This window comes from Anolis carolinensis, unplaced genomic scaffold (assembly GCF_035594765.1).
Source record: "Anolis carolinensis isolate JA03-04 unplaced genomic scaffold, rAnoCar3.1.pri scaffold_28, whole genome shotgun sequence".
In the NCBI taxonomy this organism is placed as follows: domain Eukaryota; kingdom Metazoa; phylum Chordata; class Lepidosauria; order Squamata; family Dactyloidae; genus Anolis; species Anolis carolinensis.
The window spans coordinates 477,501-498,112 of record NW_026943837.1 but is presented as its reverse complement, the minus strand read 5'-3'; the positions used below and the strand labels follow the sequence as shown (position 1 = coordinate 498,112).

General features: G+C 40.9%; 2 protein-coding genes across 7 annotated transcripts in view; one reads left to right on the top strand and one right to left on the bottom strand.

The window, feature by feature from the left end:
- cunh1orf167 (chromosome unknown C1orf167 homolog) overlaps positions 1-9,509 on the top strand; it is a 37,622-nt gene extending 28,113 nt beyond the window's left edge. For 3 of the 5 annotated variants that reach the window (XM_062966731.1, XM_062966727.1, XM_062966728.1), the window contains exons 12-17: positions 1,180-1,408; positions 1,499-1,607; positions 2,899-3,076; positions 4,639-4,774; positions 9,098-9,208; positions 9,326-9,509. In XM_062966731.1, coding sequence (XP_062822801.1) covers positions 1,180-1,408; positions 1,499-1,607; positions 2,899-3,076; positions 4,639-4,774; positions 9,098-9,208; positions 9,326-9,388 — 826 coding nt within the window. In that variant the 3' untranslated portion in view covers positions 9,389-9,509. The remainder of the gene's footprint in view (positions 1-1,179; positions 1,409-1,498; positions 1,608-2,898; positions 3,077-4,638; positions 4,775-9,097; positions 9,209-9,325) is intronic. The other 2 variants (XM_062966729.1, XM_062966730.1) reach the window with 2 other exon arrangements.
- Positions 9,510-12,697: 3,188 nt separating this feature from the next.
- The window catches only part of mthfr (methylenetetrahydrofolate reductase), a 31,482-nt gene continuing 23,567 nt past the window's right edge, over positions 12,698-20,612 (bottom strand). For both annotated transcript variants that reach the window (XM_062966734.1, XM_062966732.1), the window contains exons 9-12: positions 20,034-20,216; positions 15,960-16,061; positions 15,501-15,620; positions 12,698-14,720 (exon numbers count right to left, since the gene is read on the bottom strand). In XM_062966734.1, the coding sequence (XP_062822804.1) occupies positions 14,502-14,720; positions 15,501-15,620; positions 15,960-16,061; positions 20,034-20,216 (624 nt within the window). In that variant the 3' untranslated portion in view covers positions 12,698-14,501. The remainder of the gene's footprint in view (positions 14,721-15,500; positions 15,621-15,959; positions 16,062-20,033; positions 20,217-20,612) is intronic.

Here is a 20,612-nt window from a genome sequence, read left to right as displayed (position 1 = left end):
ATGGATGGGCAGATGGATGGATGGATGGATGGATGGATGGACGGATGGGTGAATGGATGGATGGATGAATGGACAGACGGATGGATGAATGAATATATGGATGGATATATGGATATATGGATGGATTGATGGATGAAGGGATGGATGGATGGATAGATGGATCAATCGATCGATCAATGGAGGGACAACCTCAGTTTGCACCAGTTTGCTAAAATTAAATCCTCCTTGATCTCCTCCAGTCGTCTCCTCTTCCTTTAATTCGGGGCTTCTGATTGGTGGGCCATTACTTTGTTTTGAATGGATGAATCAATTGATAGATTGATGAATGTTTGGATGCATGACTAGATAGATAGATAGATGAATTAATGGATGGTTCGATATATGAAGCAACGGAGGGATGGGTGAATGGATGGATGGAGAAATGGTTGTATGAATCAGTGGATGGATGGATTCATAGATGGATGGATGGATGGGTGAATAGATAGATAAATCAACTGATGGATCAATGGATGGGTGGAGAGATGGTTGAATGAATCAGTGGATGAATGGGTGGGTGGATGGAGGGATGGGTGGATCAATGGATGGATGGATAATGGATGGATGCATACATAGATAGATGGATGAATAGTAGAATAGATGAATCAATGGATGCATCAATGCATGAATGGATGAAGAGATGATTGAATGAATCAGTGGATGGATAGATCAATGAATGGATGGATAGATGAATGGTTGGATGGGTGAATACGTCAGTTGACAGATGGATGGTTGGGTGGAGAGATGGTTGTATGAATCAGTGGAAGGATGGATGGATCAATGAATTAATGAATGAATGAGTGGATTGATGGATGGAGAGATGGTTGAATGAATCAGTGGGTGGATGGATCAATGAATGGATGGATAGATGAATGGTTGGATGGGTGAATACGTCAGTTGACAGACGGATGGTTGGGTGGAGAGATGAGTGAATGAATCAGTGGGTGGATGGATCAATGAATGGATGGATAGATGAATGGTTGGATGAGTGGTCAATGGACAGATGGATGGTTGGGTGGAGAGATGGGTGAATGAATTGTTGGATGGAGAGATGGATGGATTGATGGATGGAGAGGTGGGTGGGAGAAGGTCCCAAGCTTTCCCCACCTGCCCATTCATCCTGCCTCCTCTCCACCCGTCCAGGCCTTTTGATTGCGACTCTGCTCCGCTTAGGGCCCAAGCCTGGTTCGAGCGCACCCAGCGGCGACGCCTCTTGTCGTCCTGCTTTGGGAAATGGAAAGCGGTGTCCCAAAGAGCCGGGGAGAGAAGACGAGAGGCGGAAATCCAATCCGAAGTGAAACGGCGGTCCCTCCGGCGCTGGAGGAAGGCGGCCAGGGGCTACCGGGCCTTGCGCTTGAGCTCCGTCAATCAGGTGAGACCCCAAAGGCCATCCAGTCCAACTCCAGGAGGTTCGCCCTGAGGTTGTTGTTGTTGTTGGGTTCAATTCCGTGTTTATTTCCAGGCTGGGAACTACTGGACCCGGGCCGCCGCTTTGCGCCAATGCCGCCGCCAAAGGAGCAGCCTCATCGGACCCCAGAAATTCACCAAATTGTTCCCGACTTGGCCCTGCCGTAAGTACAATGGGACCCCCGTTTTCCAGGAAATCACCTTTGCAGAATGGAGAGAAAATAATAATAATAATAATAATAATAATAATAATAATAATAATAATAATAATAATAATGTATTATAACATTATTATTATTATTATTATTATTATTATTTATAACATTATTATTATTATTGTAATAAAATTGATATTATTGTGGTAATAAATTTATTATTATTATGGTATTAACATTGTCATCATTATTGTAATATAATACAAGAACAACAACAACAACAATAATAATAATAATGTATTATTATAACATTATTAATACTATTGTAATAAAATTAATATTATTGTGGCAATAAAATTATTATTATTATAACATTATTATTTTAATAAAATTGATATTATTGTGGTAATAAAATTAGTATTATTATGGTAGTAACATTATCATCATTATTATAGTAATATAATAATAATAACAACAAGAACAATAATAATAATGTATTATTATTATTATAACATTATTAATATTATTGTAATAAAATTAATATTATTGTGGCAATAAAATTATTATTATTATTGTATTAACATCATCATTATTATTGTAATATAATAACAACAAGAACAATAATAATGTATTATTATAATAAAATTATTATTATAATTATTGTAATAAAATTATTATTATTGTAGTAATAAAATTGTTATTATTATTGTATTAACATCATCATTATTATTGTAAGATAACAATAACAATAACAATAACAATAACAATAATGTTATTACCACAATAATATTAATTTTATTACAATAGTTATAATAATACTGTTATTACAATAATAATAATAATAACATTGACGAAAAACAACAGGAAAAACTCATCCGCTATCAGGACCTCAAGACTTCAAAGACTCTGGCAGAAACTTCAAAGACGCTGAACTTCAAAGACTCTGGCAGAAACCAGTGCAGGTGGTCCTGGTGGTGATGGGCACACTGGGTGCCGTGCCAAAAGATCTCAGCCGGCATTTGGAAACAATAGACATTGACGAAATCACGATCTGTCAACTGCAAAAGGCCACCCGACTGGGATCTGCACGCATCATCCGAAAATACATCACACAGTCCTAGACACTTGGGAAGTGTTTGACTTGTGATTTTGTGATATGAAATCCAGCATATCTATCTTGTTTGGTGTGTCATACAATAAAATAATAATACAATAATAATAATAATGTTATTGCCACAATAATATTTCCATAATAAAAATAAATTTTATTGCCCAACTCTTCCTTGCTTACTTCTTCAAGGTCAAAGATGGAGCCGGGAAGAGGACGTCGACCCCAATTCGTGCAGCTCTTTCAGGTTTTGGCTGGTGACATATCGAGGCCAAAGCAGGGTGCGACGGGTGCAGGAGGATACGGATCTGATGGGACAGAGAAACAAGATTCCAAGAGAGTCCATTGCCGGGGAAAAGCAACGGCTTGGGTAAGACCACCTTAAATTGTGCCTTCCTGCCTGGCAGAATGGGGTTGGGCTGGATGCCCTTTGGAAGCCCCTCCGGACTCTCCTGATCTTTGTTCCAGAAGGAAGTATTTGCACGTTTGGGGGCATGGCGCCTTCCTGCGCCATTTGCAAGCCGGCTAGATGGCTAGATGGAGAGATGGTTGAATGAATCACTTCATGAATTGATAGATGAATGAATGAATCAATGGATGGATGGGTGGGTGGGTGGATGAATTGATAGATGAATCAATGGATGGATGGGTAGATGGATGGATGGAGAGATGGTTGAATGAATCACTTGATGAATGGGTGGATGGATGAATCAATGAAAGGAAGGATGGAGAGATGATTGAATGAATCACTGGATGAATGGATCAATGGATGGATGTATCAATTGATGGATGGATGGATAAATCAATGAAGAGTTGATGAATGAATCAGTGGATTGATGAATCAATGGATGGATGGATGGGTAGATGGATGGGTGGATGGATTGATGGAGAGATGGTTGAATGAATCACTTGGTGAATGGATGGATGGATGGATGGATGGATGAATCGATGAAAGGATGGGTGGATGGATGGATGGAGAGATGATTGAATGAATCAGTGGATGAATGGATCAATGGATGGATGTGGATGGGTGGATGGATGGATGGGTGGGTGGATGGATGAACTGATAGATGAATCAATGGATGGATGGATGGATGAATCAATTAAGAGTTGATGAATGAATCAGTGGATGGATGAATTGATAGATGAATCAATGGATGAATGGATGGGTAGATGGATGGGTGGATGGATTGATGGAAAGATGGTTGAATGAATCACTTGGTGAATGGATGGATGGATGAATCGATGAAAGGATGGGTGGACGGATGGATGGGCGGATGGATGGATGGAGAGATGGTTGAATGAATCAGTGGATGAATGGATCAATTGACGGATGGATTAATGAATCAATGAAGAGTTGATGAATGAATCAGTGGATGGATGAATTAATAGATGAATCAATCAATGGATGGGGGGATGGTTGAATGATTCAGTGGATGGATGAATGAATTGATGGATGGATACATGGATGGACAGTAGGTTGAATGAATAGATGAATTAATGAATAGTTGGATGGATGAATCAATGGGGGAATCAATGGATGGATGGAGAGATGGTTCAATCAGTGGGTGGATGGATCAATGGCTGGATGGATAAATAGGATCAATGGATGGATGGATAGATGGATACATAGATGGATAGTAGGTTGAATGAATAGATAGATGAATTGATGAATAGTTGGATGGATGAATCAATGGGGGGATCAATGGATGGATGGATGGATAGATGGATGGATGGCTGGATTGATGAATAGGATCAATAGATGGGTGGATCAGTGGATGGATAGATGGATGGATAGATCAATCAATGAAGGGATCAATGGATGGAGACATGGTAGAATGAATCAATGGATGGATGTGTCAATGGATGGATCGATGAATGAATCAATGGGGGTCCCTCCCAACACTATTGATCTTTGTGTCCTGGTTCCAGAAGGAAGTACTGGCGTGTCTGGAGGCACAGCGTCTTCCTGCGCCAGTGGCGAGCTGCGAAGGACAGCCGGCGAATGGCGAGTGCATGGACGCTCTGGAAGGAGGCCTGCAAGACGAACCTTCTCGTCCACACCTTGGTGAGTTCTCCAAAACGTCAATATTGGAGGCAGCACAGGTTGCATTTCATACTTATATATATATATTATTTAATGTAATATAATATATATAAGATATAATGCAATATAATAATGTAATAATATAATACAATATAATATTATGATATGGAAGAATGTTTGCAGGACTAACCTTCTATTCAACGCCTTGATGAAGTCTCTAAAACGTCAATATTGGAGGCAGGACAGTTTAAATTTCATATATATAAAATATAATATATATGCTATCTATCTATCTATCTATCTATCTATCTATCTATCTATCTATACACACACACATACATAATATATAATTTAATTTAATATATATATATTAATGCATATTACATAATATATATGATATAACATTTATTTATAATATATTGAATATATATCATATAATATATAATATCATATATACAGTAGAGTCTCACTAATCCAAGCTAAACGGGCCGGCAGAAGCTTGGATAAGCGAATATCTTGGATTATAAGGACTGATCAAGGAAAAGCCTATTAAACATCAAATTGGTTATGATTTTACAAATTAAGCACCAAAACTTCATGTTATACAACAAATTTGACAGAAAAAGTAGTTCAATACGCAGTAATGTTATGTTGTAATTACTGTATTTACGAATTTAGCACCAAAATATCACGATATATTGGAAACATTGACTACAAAAATGGCTTGGATTATCCAGAGGCTTGGATAAGCGAGGCTTGGATTAGTGAGACTCTACTGTACAAGTAAAGGTTTTCTCCTGACGTTAGGTCTAAACACATATATATAAATTAAATTAAATTATATATTATGTATATGTATGTGTGCATATATATATATATATATATATATATATATATATATATATATATACACACACAAATATATATAATATATATTATAATGCATATTACATATCATCTATAACAGGGGTCCCCAAACTAAGGCCCGGGGGCCAGATGCGGCCCTCCCAGGTCATTTACCTGGCCCCTGCCCTCAGTTTTATAATATAATATTTTTATATCATTTTTAATAATATAATATATTGTATATACATATAATAGTGACAATAATATTATAATGTTATACAATATAATACTAATAATACCATATAATAATATTAATTATATGTTATATTTTACATATAATATTACAGTATAGTGGTATAGTTCAATATAGTAATATATAATGCTAATATTGTGCTATGTTAATAATATAATATATTGTATGTACATACAGCTGCTCTGAGTCCCTTTCAGGGTGAGAAGGACGGGATATAAATGTAATAAATAAATGTAGTAAATGAATAAATAAATAATTTTAGACTTAGGCTCGCCTAGAGTCTGAAATGACTTGAAGGCACACAACAACAACAACAACAATCCTACTTAACTTGACTATTTCATTAGCCAGAAGCAGGCCCACACTTTCCATTGAAATCCTTATAGGTTTATGTTGGTTAAAATTGTTTTCATTTTTAAATATTGTATTGTTCTTTGTTATTGTTGTATTGCACTATAAATAAGACATATGCAGTGTGCATAGGAATTTGTTTTTTTTTTTCAAGTGATAATTCGGCCCCTCAACAGTCTGAAGGATTTTGGACCGGCCCTCGGCTTCAAAAGTTTGGGGACCCCTGATCTATAATATATAATAAATATATATAATATACACTATAATTTAAAATATATTAAATATTATATAATACATATTATATATAATATCATACAGGTAAAAGTAAAGGTTTTCCACTGATGTTAAGTCTAGTCATATATATATGAAAATAGGTACATATGTTTGTACTTCAAAGGCTCCTCCATGGCACATTGCATCAGCTCCAATCCTGGCACACGTACCTTTTATTATTCAAATTAAAATCCTGGTTTGGTTTCAATGATGAAATCCATCCCATTCAGGGGTTGGGACCCCCAAAATGAATAATCGGGTCCGTATGCCTGTAATGCTCAGAGGCAACCACAAGGGAGCGACATAGAGACAGAAAGCGAGAGATAATCAATGGAAGAGAGCTCAACATTCTAAGGGAGGTAATAATAATAATAATCTATCTATATATATAAAAGGCTTTTGGCATCACGGCGACTCACAAAACAACAAAACCCCAAAACCCCCAAACTCAAAAATTGCCAACACAATCAATCATCCCCGCCTCAAGTATGATACAACACAATTACACTAAAAACACAATCTCAACAACAACAACTACAACAGGCGACCAGGTACTCTTCACCCACCCTTGAGCCTTCCCTCCAGCTGTTTTCAACTTCAACTCTCACCATTCCTAACACCTTAAGCTTCTGAGAGAAAAAACAAAAGGGACTCAGGCTGTGACGAATGCTGGGAGTTGAAGTCCAAACCACCTGCAGCAAAGGCCCAAGTTGGCCCACGCCTGTATCCCAGGGCACAGACAAACTGCATTTGGACCTCATCCATACTACTATCTCTAGAAAATACAGATTATCTGATTTCAACTCCATTATGTGGCAGTCTACACTCAAACCCCTGCCACACAACAATATTACCCAGAATACCAAGGTACATCTGCCAATATCTCCTTTAAACTGGATTATCTACCTTGGCATTCTAAATAATATTCCTCTGTGACATCGCCTTCACTCTACACTGCCATCTAATCCAGTTCAGTCTACATTTTATACAACTATGTACAACTGACCTCATATAATCCAATTCTAACCACCCAATATAACATTATAAATATAATATATAGGACTTACTATGGTATAATAATAGAAAACAGTATGAGACGAAATAAAGACCAACACTCGGAAAGCAGGGAAATTGGGAATTCTACAAATGAAACAATCAGGGCCAGCTAACACTTCCCAACAAAACATTCCCCCAGACAGTAAACAAACACCCTTTCAACCTGTAAGGCCATTAAAAACTAATCAAGGTGGCTAATTCCACAATTCAAACCTCCCACACGGACACTATTAATTCCTATTCAAACTGACCAACCAAAGATTCAGCAAGGTAAAAACCGACCAGGCTTACAACCATCAAGGCTATTCAATACTTTTCAACCAGGCCAACCAACATTTCCCCTACATACAAAACACCCAAACTTTGAAACCACAACACTACTCTGTCCCATTCAACCTCGCCTAGCAACAATACCTTATGTGCAAACCGACCAGGCTTTTAACCTACAAACCTATTCAATACCATTCAATCTGGCCAAACAAGAATTCCCCTACTAAGGAAGTACCCACACTTCAAAGCGCCTCTTTGATTAATGCTACGACTCCAACCACCCCACAAAACGGCCAGACTTTCATGCTGCAAGGCTATTCACTCCTATTCCACCTGGCCAACAAATAATTCCCATAAGCCACAGCAACGCGTGGCCAGGCAAAGCTAGTATATATATAAAAGGGTAATGAAATTTCAGCCTAGGACAAAACAACAAAACTACACATCCCAGAAACACTAAACTTGGCAGCACAACCTCTCATCCATGCCTCTACGTTCATACAACAAAAAGAAAAGAAAAATAAAGTCCTAATTAGAGGGAGAGGAATAATTGTTTTTATCCAATTGCTGCCAGTTAAAAGGCTAAGCTCCGCCCGCTTGGTCTCCTAGCACCCCACTCAGCCCAGGAGACAGGAAGAGTTAGGCCTCACTAAGGCCTCTTCCCCACTCTATAAAATACAGATTAGCAGATTTGAACTGGATTATATGGCAGTGTAGACTCAAGGCCCTTCCACACAGCTATATAACCCATTTATAATCTTATATTATCCGCTTTGAACTGGATTATCTTGACTCCACACTGCCATATAATCCACTTCAGTGTGCAGTCGGACGCAACTGGACTTAATGTCCGGAGAAAACCTTTACCCTTGACCTTAACTACCACCAATTCCTCAATACTTTATTTCCATACCACCAGACTTCGCCACAGCAACGCGTGGCCGGGCACAGCTAGTCTATATATAAAAAAATGTAATGTGCATTTTTCCCATGGAGTAAACAACAAAACCACCAAACCAAATTACACCAAATTTGGCCACAAAAGACATAAGTCATCCAATCTGCGTCTTTCAATAAAAAAAACCTAGGAAAATGAAGTCCAAATTCCAGAGGACGAGGAAGAGCCGTTTTCCCACTGGCTGCCAGTCAGAAGGGTAGGCCCCACCCACTTCTTGTCATAGCAATCCCTCAGCCAAATTCCTCAGTACTTTATTTCCCATACCACCACACTTTGCCACCGCAACACGTGGCCGGGCACAGCTAGTAATAATAATAATATTTATTATGATACATAGGCTCATCAGAGGCTGGCCGAATGGAGTTGGACGACCTGGCGCCGGCGGTGCCTTCAGAGCTGGGTGGCCGAGCGCTTCCTGGACACCGACAACCGGCATTTGCTCCGGAAGGTGAGTCCGGCTGCAGAAAAGCCCTAGAGGTCATGGGACATACTCATTAAAGCCCCCAAACGAAAGGTCTATGGGAGGATTCCGCTCATCTCGGTCTCTCCTTTTCATCCTCTGCAGGCCTTTGGATGGTGGAGGCAGCTGGCGGACGCATCTCGACACCAGGCCAACGTCCATCACTAGCAGAAGAAATTATATATATATATACACACACACACACACACACACATATATACATATACATACACTCGGTTGTATGCCCTCTGTCCCCATAATCCACAGAAAATAAATTTCATCCAAACCACGGTCAGTAATACGGAGTTATCATAAAACCTTCTATCCTTCCTTCCTGTCCTTCTCTTGATTTTTCCATCCCTATCCCTTTCTATCCATCTTCGTCCTTCCTTCCATCCATCCCTTTGTCTTCCCTTTCATCTTTCTCTTTCCTTCCTTCGTTCTCTTTATTTTCCTCTTTCCTTCCTTCCTGTTTCCTTCTCTTTTCATTCTTTAGTTTCATTCATTATTTTCTCCCTCTCCCTTCTCTTTACAGTAGAGTCTCGCTTATCCAACATAAATGGGCCGGCAGAACGTTGGATAAGTGAATATGTTGGATAATAAGGAGGAATTAAGGAAAAGCCTATTACACATCAAATTAGGTTATGATTTTACAAATTAAGTTATACAACAAATTTGACAGAAAAAGTAGTTCAATATGCAGTTATGCTATGTAGTAATTACTGTATTGACGAATTTAGCACCAAAGTATCACGATGTATTCAAAACATTGACTACAAAAATGTGTTGGATAATCCAGAACGTTGGATAAGCAAGTGTTGGATAAATGAGACTCTACTGCACTTGCTTCCTCTTTCCTTCCTCTTCCCCCCCTTCTTTTCCTTCCTTCTTTCCTTTTTTTAAATTTCATTCATGCTTTCTTTTCCCTTCCTTCCTTCTCTATTCCTTCCTTCTTCCACTTTGGGTCTCCTTGTGGAGAGAAAAAGCTCTCTCTCTCTCTCTCTCTCTCTCTCTATATATATATATATGAGTGGTCAATATATTTTACCATCGTTGCAAGTTTCACTCCAATAGCTTTAAAAATGAGGGAGATGGGAGCCCCAGAAGTTTCCCCACTTACACAATTACTATAACGAATTAGTAACGAAATATCATTACTCTTGTTATAGTAACAAATTTTTTCACAAACTATAATTTTGGAACACTTTATATATGAAATATCAGTGCCCCCCAGTTTTGTAATGAATTTTGTTATGGGTTGCAATCCCTATGGGCTGTGATGGAGCTCTCCAAGGTGCTGAATTTCAGGTCCTTGGTGGGTTTCAGCACCACGGAGAGTTTGCTCGGATGGAGCCGCACTGACCGCACATCCCTATGGGCCATGATGGAGATCTCCAAGGTGCTGAAATTTAGTTCCTTGGTGGGTTTCAGCACCACGGAGAGTTTTACTTGGATGGAGCCGCACTGACTGCACACCCCCATGGGGTGCGATGGAGCTCTCCAAGGTGCTGAGATTCAGGTCCTTGGTGGGTTTCAGCACCACGGAGTGCGCTTGGATGGAGAGTTTGCTTGGATGGAGCCACACTGACTGCATATCCCTACGGGCCACGGAGCTCTCCAAGGTGTTGAATTCAGCACCTTGGTGGGTTTCAGCACCACGGAGTTTGCTTGGATGGAGCCGCACTGACTACACATCCCTATGGGCCACGATGGAGCTCTCCAGGGTGCTGAATTTGGGACATTGGTGAGTTTCAGCACCACGGAGAGTTCACTCGATGGAGCCGCACTGACTGCACATCCCTATGGGCCACGATTGTGTCAGAGTAATTTACGCAGCGCTGCAGCAGTTGGATGGAGTCAGTGGAACGGAGAACGAAGAGACACCAGAGACGATGGTAAAACTATATACAGTAGTCTCACTTATCAAAGCTAAACGGGCTGGCAGAAGGTTGGATAAGTGAATATCTTTGATAATAAGGAGGGATTAAGGAAAAGCCCATTAAACATCAAATTAGGTTATGATTTTACAAATTAAGCACCAAAACATCATGTTATACAACAAAATCGACAGAAAAAGTAGTTCAACATGCAGTAATGTTATGTTGTAATTACTGTATTTACGAATTTAGCACCAAAATATCACGATATATTGGAAACATTGACTACAAAAATGGCTTGGATAAGCAAGGCTTGGATAAGTGAGACTATTGTACACAAGTTTTACTGAAAGCAGTAATAAAGACAAATAGACTTGCAGACAATGGACACAGGACTTGACTCTCAGCAGACGGCACTCGACTCAACTCAGAACAGAATAGAACAGAACTGATGCAATCAGCAATGCACACACACTTGTGTCTGGACACTCCCTGGTTCCAGCCACACATCAAGGACATCACAGCTTCTTAGTAATTAACTCTTTCCAGACTATGTTACTCTGGATGATGCAATCAGTATGCAAGACACAAATTTCATTTAAACACTACCAATACACAAATCCCACAACAAATGGAGCTCTACAAGGTGTCGAAATTCAGCTCCTTGGTGGGTTTCAGCACCACGGAGAGCAAAGCAAAAGGGTTTTGGAGTCGCCAGGGAAGGGAAAGGCCACGTTTTTCGCCCTCTTTGTGTGCTTGTTCCAACAAACAAGGCGGGTTGCGAAATATTGAGAGAGCCTTCTTTGGAACAGACTGTTGTTTGTTTCCTTGTTTCTGGGGAGGTTAATCCCAGCCGATCGATTATGGGAGAGATAATGAGTCAGGAGGGAAATAATCCAAAGGGAAGCAGGTGGGGAACTCAGCCGCTCTCAGCAGGATCCGACCTCATCATCCGAATGGTCCGGGTTTCCAGCTGCGGAAGGACGACAAGCGGGTAGACAAAGGGATCAAAGCAGAAGGGAAAGCGAAGGGAGGGAGGAAGGAAAGAAAGAAGGAAGGAAGGAAGGAAGAAAAAGGAAAGAAGGAAAAGAGAAAGAAGGGAGGAGGGAAAGAATGAAGGAAGGAAACAAAAGGAGTGAATGAGGGGAGGAAGGAAGGAAAAGGGAAAGAAGGAAAAGAGAAAGAAGGGAGGAAGGAAAGAAAGAAGGAAGGAAACAAAAGGAGTGAATGAGGGGAGGAAGGAAGGAAAAGGGAAAGAAGGAAAAGAGAAAGAAGGGAGGAAGGAAAGAAAGAAGGAAGGAAACAAAAGGAGTGAATGAGGGGAGGAAGGAAGGAAAAGGGAAAGAAGGAAAAGAGAAAGAAGGGAGGAAGGAAAGAAAGAAGGAAGGAAACAAAAGGAATGAATGAGGGGAGGAAGGAAGGAAAAGGAAAGAAGGAAAAGAGAACAATTTCAAATCTCCCTGCTTGGGTGGTGATGACACCATCATCAGCATAGATGAAAGCTTTAGAGAGCTTCTGTTCAACCATTTCAAAGCTCCCTGCTTGCACTTGTGATGTGCAAGTGTATCATCATCATAATACACAATAAGACAACACTCAGTGAGTTAGAATTCTGCTTTAATTTCATTTTCACCACTATTTTATTTTTAAATAAGTGCTCACATATCCAAATTTTACTAATAATAATAAAAATGCCCTACACGATTGAGAGAGAAAAACTTTTTTTAAAACCATCTTAATATTATTATTATTAATAATATAATAATAGTAATAAAAACCAAAATAAATATTATAAATCAAACCCAAGATACCCCAAGTCTCGAGATTCCGAACGAGAAACTTCCGAACGAGAGAAATCGCATTCGCCGCCGGTCAAAATGCTTCGCTATGAAGCAGCGATTTATTATTATTATTATGGATCGATGCGTTGTGCTTTAGGGGGCAAATCGTATTAATAGGTGATCAGAAGGCTGTTGTGTTTGGGAGAAGGCAGATCACATAGATAGCCAGCCATTATTATTATGTGTCAGTGGGTTGGTTTTAGGAATTTCACATTGATTGCTCTTTATGGGGGAAAATCCTGTTGACAAAAAGCCAGAAGGCTTTTGATATGATGTCTGAAATGTACAATGGGTTGGTGGGTTGCTGTTTATGGGGCGAATCCCATCGATGGCAAAGCAGAAGGGCTTCCGAGATGAAGTCTTAAAAATACGACAAGTTGTTGGGTTGTGTTTTTAGAAGGGCAAGATGTACAGAAGGGGGGTTAGGGTGCCCAGCTCTCCTTGGGGCTCCGAAAGGGTTGGGAAGGTTTCCGTCCTAATAGGAAGGGTACTCATACCCATCGAAAGGCACTTGTACCCATTGGAAAGGTACCCGTACCCATCAAAAGGGCACTTGTAACAGTCAAAACAGTACTTGTACCAATCCAAAGTGCATTCGTACCCATTGAAAGGAAACTCGTACCCATCAAAAAGGTACTCATACCCATTGAAAAAGCACTCATACCTATAAAACTGCACTCATACCTGTTGAAAAGGCACTCATACCCATCAAAAAGGCACTTGTACCTATCAAAAGGCACTTGTACCCATCCAAACAGTACTCATACCAATCCAAAGGGCATTCGTACCCATTGAAAAGGCACTCATACCCATCAGAATGGCACTCGTATCCATCAAAAGGGAACTTGCACCCATCGAAAGGGCACTTGTACCAATCAAAAACATACCAATCCAAAGGGCATTCATACCCATTGGAAAGGTACTCGTACTCATCGAAACTGCACTCATACCTACTGAAAAGGTACTTGTGCCATCAAATGGTACTTGTACCCATCGAAAGGTACTTGTACCTATCAAAACTGTATTCATACCCATTGAAAGGTACTCAAAAAGAGCACTCGTGCCAATCAAAAGAGCACTCATACCTATTGAAACGGTACTCATAACCATCGAGAAGGCATTCGTATCAATCCAAAGGGCACTCATACCTATCGAAAGGGCACTTGTACCAATCTAAAGGGTGTATATGCCAATCCAAAGGGCACTCGTATCAATCCAAAGGGCACTCGTACCTATCAAAAGGGCACTCATACCTATCGAAAGGGCACTCATTTCAATCTAAAGGGAGTGTTTCCCAATCCAAAGGGCACTCATACTCATCGATAGGTACCCAGTACCAATCCAAGGACACGTTTACCAATCCAAAGGGTACTCATACCTATCAATAGGACCCTAGTACCACCAATCCAAAGGGCACTCGCACCAACTGTAAAGGTACTTGTACCAACAAAAAGGAGCTCAGGGATCCTTCCCAGCCTTTGAGGTCTGAAGGGAGAGCGGGGGGCAGAGGAAGCGTAGCCAAGGCGCCTCCCCCAGCGGTGTGTGTCTTCCACTGCAACCTCCTCAATGTCCTGGAGGGCAACTGACAGCTTCGGCCGGGCAGTTCAGGAGCTGATACATGTCCTCCAGCACCTGCCAGAGGCAGCTCTCCAGGGGGAAGTCGTTGTCCACCAGGTTGACCAGGAAGTAGTTGTCATGGATGTACTGGATGATCATGCGGGAGGGGGACTCCTCCTCATAGAGCTTGGCCCACTGCTCGATCCACAAGGCAAAGGCCTCGTCCTGTCCGCAAACAAGGAAAGAGAAGGCAAAGAGTAAAGGAAGGGGAGAAGAATGAAAAGGAGGAGGAGGAGGAGAACGAAGAGGAGGAGGAAGGAGAAAAAGTGGAGGAGGAGGAGAAAGAGGGAGGAGAAAGAAGAGAAAAAGTAGAAAAAGTAAAGGAGGGAGAGAAGAATGAAGAGAAGGAGAAGAACGAAGTGAAGGAGGAGGGAGAAAAGATGGTGAAGGAGGAGGAGAAAGAGAAGAGGGAGGAGAAGCAAGAGAAAAAGGAGGAGGAGGAGAAGAGGGAGGAGGAGGAATAGGAAAAAGAGAATGATTAGGATGAGAAGAAAGAGAAAGGAGAGAATGTGGAGAAAGAAGAATGAGGAGAAGAGGGAAAGAAGGTGAAGGAGGAGAAAAAGTAGTAGGAGGAGAAGGATTAGGAAAAAGGGAAGAATGAGAAGGACGAGAAGAATGAGGAGAAAGAGAAAAGAGAGAATGTGGAGAAAGAAGAATGAGGAGAAGAGGGAGGAGAAGATGAGAAGAGAAGAATGAGGAAAAAGAGGAGGAAAAAGAAGAACTAGGAGAAAATGAGGAAAAAGAAGAGTAAGGTGGAGGAGAAGGAAGCGGAGAAATAGAATGAGAATGAGGAAAAAGAAGGAGAAAAATAAAAATAAAAGGAAAGAAGAGGAAAGAGGAGAAATAGAATGAGAAGAATGAGGAAAAAGAGAAGGAGGAGAAGAATGAGGAGAAAAGGAGAAATAGGAGGAGGAGAATGGGGGAAGAAGAGAAGGGTGAGCTGACCTTCCAGTACATGAAGCTGACAGGGTCCACGACCGTGGGCTGGATGATCTCTCTGCCGGGGAAGATGCCCCAGGTCACGGCATTGGGCTGCAGGTCGTGGGCGTTGGTGATGTTCTCCCCCTAAGAATAACAACAACAACAACACTAATAATACTAATCTATCTAGATAAAAATGTAATGTTTGTTTTTACTATGGAGTAAACAACAAAACCACGGAACCAAATCACACCAAATTTGGCCACAAAAGACATAGTCATCCAAAATATGTCTTTCAAACAAAAAACCTAGAAAAATAAAGTCCAAATTAGAGGACCAGGAAAAGCCGTTTTTCCCCCTTGCTGCCAGTTAGAAGTGTAGGCCCTGCCCACTTTGTCTCCTAGCAATCCACTCAGCCTCTTCACTCAGCTAGTATTAACACTAATACCCTGACGTTCCAAGGCAAATGAAGGAGGCCTCTACCTTGACGTTGACGATGTGGTAATTGACCCGCTGCCCGTACTTCTTCAGCACGGCCTGCAGTGCCTTGACGTTCTCGCTGGAGGTGAAGAACTCCAGGTAAGCCTGCGAGGAGAAGATGAATGAGCGAGCCGAAAGCGTGGAGCTGCAGCAGTGAAGGTGAAGGCCATCCCAGCCTGCGTTCAAAGCAGCACATTTTCCAATAGGAAAGAAGAGTCCCAGCTCTATTCCGTACACATATCTGTCTTCTATTGATCCATCTACTTGTATCTATCTATCATTCTATTGATCCATCTATCTATCATCTACCTGTTTGTCTATTCTATTGATCCATCTATCTATCTATTGATCTTTCTATTTCTCTATTCTATTGATCTATCTATCACCTATGTATTTGTCTATTCTATTGATTTATCTATTATCTATGTATTTATCTGTTTATTCTATTGATCTATCTATTTACACTAATGCTCAGAGCATGGGAAATAAGCAAGACGAACTCCAACTCCTAGCACAGCACCACACATACGATGTCATCCCTGGTGGGATGACTCCCATCACTGGAATTTAACCATTGAGGGCTATAACCTCTTTCACAGAAATAGAACAAAGGGGAGAGGAGGGGGAGTAGCTTTATATGTCAAAAACAGTTACGTTGCAGAAGAAATGCAAGACTGTAATCCGGGAAACCAGCTTGAAAGCATCTGGATAAGAATCAAGGGAACCGGGACTCAAAAAGATCTTGTCGTGGGTGTCTACTACAGACCTCCGAGTCAGGATGAAGGACTTGATGAAGCCTTCTGTCAACAGCTGACCAAACAGGCACAAAGAAGAGATATAGTAGTCATGGGCGATTTCAAATATCCCGATATCTGCTGGAAAACAAACTCAGCCAAGAGTACAAAGTCCAACAAATTCCTCACTTGCCTTGCAGATAATTTTATGGTCCAGAAGGTAGAAGAGGCAACAAGGGGATCAGCAACTCTTGATCTAATCTTAACAAATGTGGAAGACCTGATCAATACAGTTGAAGTGGTTGGATCCTTAGGGGCAAGTGACCATGTGCTCCTGCAGTTTGCAATACAAAGGAATGCTGAAACTAAGACAAGTCAAACACGCATTCTGGACTTTAAGAGAGCTGACTTCCAAAAAATGAAGGAATTACTGAGCGGCATTCCATGGACGCCGATATTAAAAAACAAGGGAGTTAAGGATGGATGGGAGTTTTTCAAAAGTGAAATACTCAAGGCGCAAATGCAAACAGTGCCAACAAAGAAGAAAAATAAGACAAGTGCAAAGAAGCCAGAATGGATGTCCAAAGAACTTCTAACTGAGCTAAAGCTCAAAAGTGACATGCACAAGAAGTGGAAAAGGGGAGAAATCACCAAAGAAGAATTCAAACGTATAGCCAACTCCTGTAGGGAAAAGGTTCGCAAGGCTAAAGCGCAAAATGAGCTCAGGCTTGCCAGGGACATAAAAAACAACAAAAAAGGTTTTTTTGCTTATGTTGGTAGAAAAAGGAAGAAAAAGGAGGCGATAGGGCCACTGCAAGGAGTAGATGGGGTGATGGTGACAGGGGATAGGGAAAAGGCAGAACTGCTTAATGCCTTCTTTGCCTCGGTCTTCTCACAAAAAGAAAGCCATCTTCATCCTCAGCAACATGGAATGGACGAAGGATTGGGGGAAATCCAACCCCAAATAGGGAAACAAGTTGTCCAGGAACACCTGGCCACTCTAAACGAATTCAAGTCCCCAGGGCCAGATCAGTTACATCCAAGAGTATTGAAGGAACTAGCGGAAGTTATTTCAGAACCACTGGCAATCATCTTCGAGAGTTCTTGGAGAACAGGAGAAGTCCCAGCAGATTGGAGGAGGGCGAATGTGGTCCCTATCTTCAAGAAGGGAAAAAAGAACGACCCAAACAATTACCGTCCGGTCAGCCTCACATCAATACCAAGCAAGATTCTGGAAAAGATCATTAAGGAAGTGGTCTGCAAACACTTAGAAACAAATGCGGTCATTGCTAATAGTCAACACGGATTTACCAAAAACAAGTCATGCCAGACTAATCTGATCTCTTTTTTCGATAGAGTTACGAGTTGGGTCGATACAGGGAATGCCGTGGATGTAGCATATCTAGATTTCAGTAAGGCCTTCGACAAAGTCCCCCACGACCTTCTGGCAAACAAACTAGTAAAATGTGGGCTAGACAAAACTACGGTTAGGTGGATCTGTAATTGGCTAAGCGAACGAACCCAAAGGGTGCTCACCAATGCGTCGTCTTCATCATGGAAAGAAGTGACAAGTGGAGTGCCGCAGGGCTCCGTCCTGGGCCCGGTTCTGTTCAACATCTTTATTAACGACTTAGACGAAGGGTTAGAAGGCACGATCATCAAGTTTGCAGATGACACCAAACTCGGAGGGATAGCTAACACTCCAGAAGACAGGAGCAGAATTCAAAATGATCTTGACAGACTAGAGAGATGGGCCGAAACTAACAAAATGAAGTTCAACAGGGACAAATGCAAGATACTTCACTTCGGCAGAAAAAATGGAAATCAAAGATACAGAATGGGGGACGCCTGGCTTGACAGCAGTGTGTGCGAAAAAGATCTTGGAGTCCTCGTGGACAACAAGTTAAACATGAGCCTACAATGTGATGCGGCAGCTAAAAAAGCCAATGGGATTTTGGCCTGCATCAATAGGGGAATAACGTCTAGATCCAGGGAAGTCATGCTCCCCCTCTATTCTGCCTTGGTCAGACCACACCTGGAATACTGTGTCCAGTTTTGGGCACCGCAGATGAAGGGAGATGCTGACAAGCTGGAAAGCGTCCAGAGGAGGGCAACTAAAATGATTAAGGGTCTGGAGAACAAGCCCTATGAGGAGAGGCTTAAAGAGCTGGGCATGTTTAGCCTGCAGAAGAGAAGGCTGAGAGGAGACATGATAGCCATGTACAAATATGTGAGGGGAAGTCATAGGGAGGAGGGAGCAAGCTTATTTTCTGCTGCCCTGCAGACTAGGACACGGAACAATGGCTTCAAACTACAGGAAAGGAGATTCCACCTGAACATCAGGAAGAACTTCCTCACTGTGAGGGCTGTTCGGCAGTGGAACTCTCTCCCCCGGGCCGTGGTGGAGGCTCCTTCTTTGGAGGCTTTTAAGCAGAGGCTGGATGGCCATCTGTCGGGGGTGCTTTGAATGCGATTTCCTGCTTCTTAGCGGGGGGTTGGACTAGATGGCCCTTGAGGTCTCTTCCAACTCTACTATTCTATGATTCTATGATTCTATGATTCTATGATTCTATGATCATCTGTTTATCAGTTCTATTGATCTATCATCTATGTATTTGTCTATTGATCTATCTATTATCTATGAATTTTTCTATTCTATTGATCTATCTATCATCTGTTTATCTATCAGTTCTATTGATCTATCATCTATGTATTTGTCTATTGGTTCTATTGATCTATCATCTATTTATTTGTTTAACTATTCTATTGACCTATCTATCATCTGTTTGTCTATTAGTTCTATTGATCTATCTAGCATCTATGCATTTGTCTATCTATCTATTCTATCAATCTATCTATTGGTCTATTCTATTGATTTATTAATCTATCATCTATCCATCTATCATATCTATCATTCTATTGATCTATCTATTATCTATCTGCATTCTGTTCTACTGATCTATCATCTATCTATCTATCTATCTATCTATCTATCTATCTATCTATCATAGTATTGACATTGGTGTTATATATTATTATATTGTACTATACCACTATATTGCAATATTGTTAGTAATATTATATGTAATATACAATATACAATTATTATATTATATATATTATTATACCACAATATATATAATACACTACCAGTATATTATACTATTAGTATTAAATAATATATTGTACTACATCGTAAGTTGTGGTATATATAATACATAATATATTATATTGCAACATTATTAATATTATACAATACTACCTTTTAATACTGTATAATTATAATTATACTTATAATTATAATTATAATAATTATTATTGTTATATTATAGGGATGCAATACCTTCTGGAAGACGTATCCGCCCGGGGGCCCCCAGCCCACGACGGGGTCGGTGGAGGGCTTCCCGTGGATGCGTGGTTGGGAGTTGATGGTCAAGATGCCTAGCCGGTTGACCTTGGCCAGCTCCGCCTTCATCAGGTTGGTCTCGGCTGCCAGAGGGTCGTCATTCCAGGGCAAGCAGGTCACCTGCGCAAAACAAACACTCCTTGGCATGTCGCAACAAACTATATATCAAGAACCAGAGACTTAGCACCTAATTTAAGCTGTCCAGGTTCCCATGAAATCATGTCTGAGGCACCTGGATCTCCCCTGAAATGCTTGGAACCAAAGCACCTAATTTAAGACGTCCAAGTTCTCATGAAATCATCTCTAAGGCACTTGGATCTCAAGGCCTTATCTTGGCACTGACACTTGCCAGACTACAACAGCCTTCTTATAACTGGAGAAGGGAGAAAGAGCAGACAGTGGCCCATCCAACACCTAGGCAACGTTGGGGATGTTGGTGTATTTTGTTGAATCAAGTGTTTCTGCTGTTGGGTTTTTGAAACTGTGTATTCTGGTAAGCTTTCCAGCAGCACACGG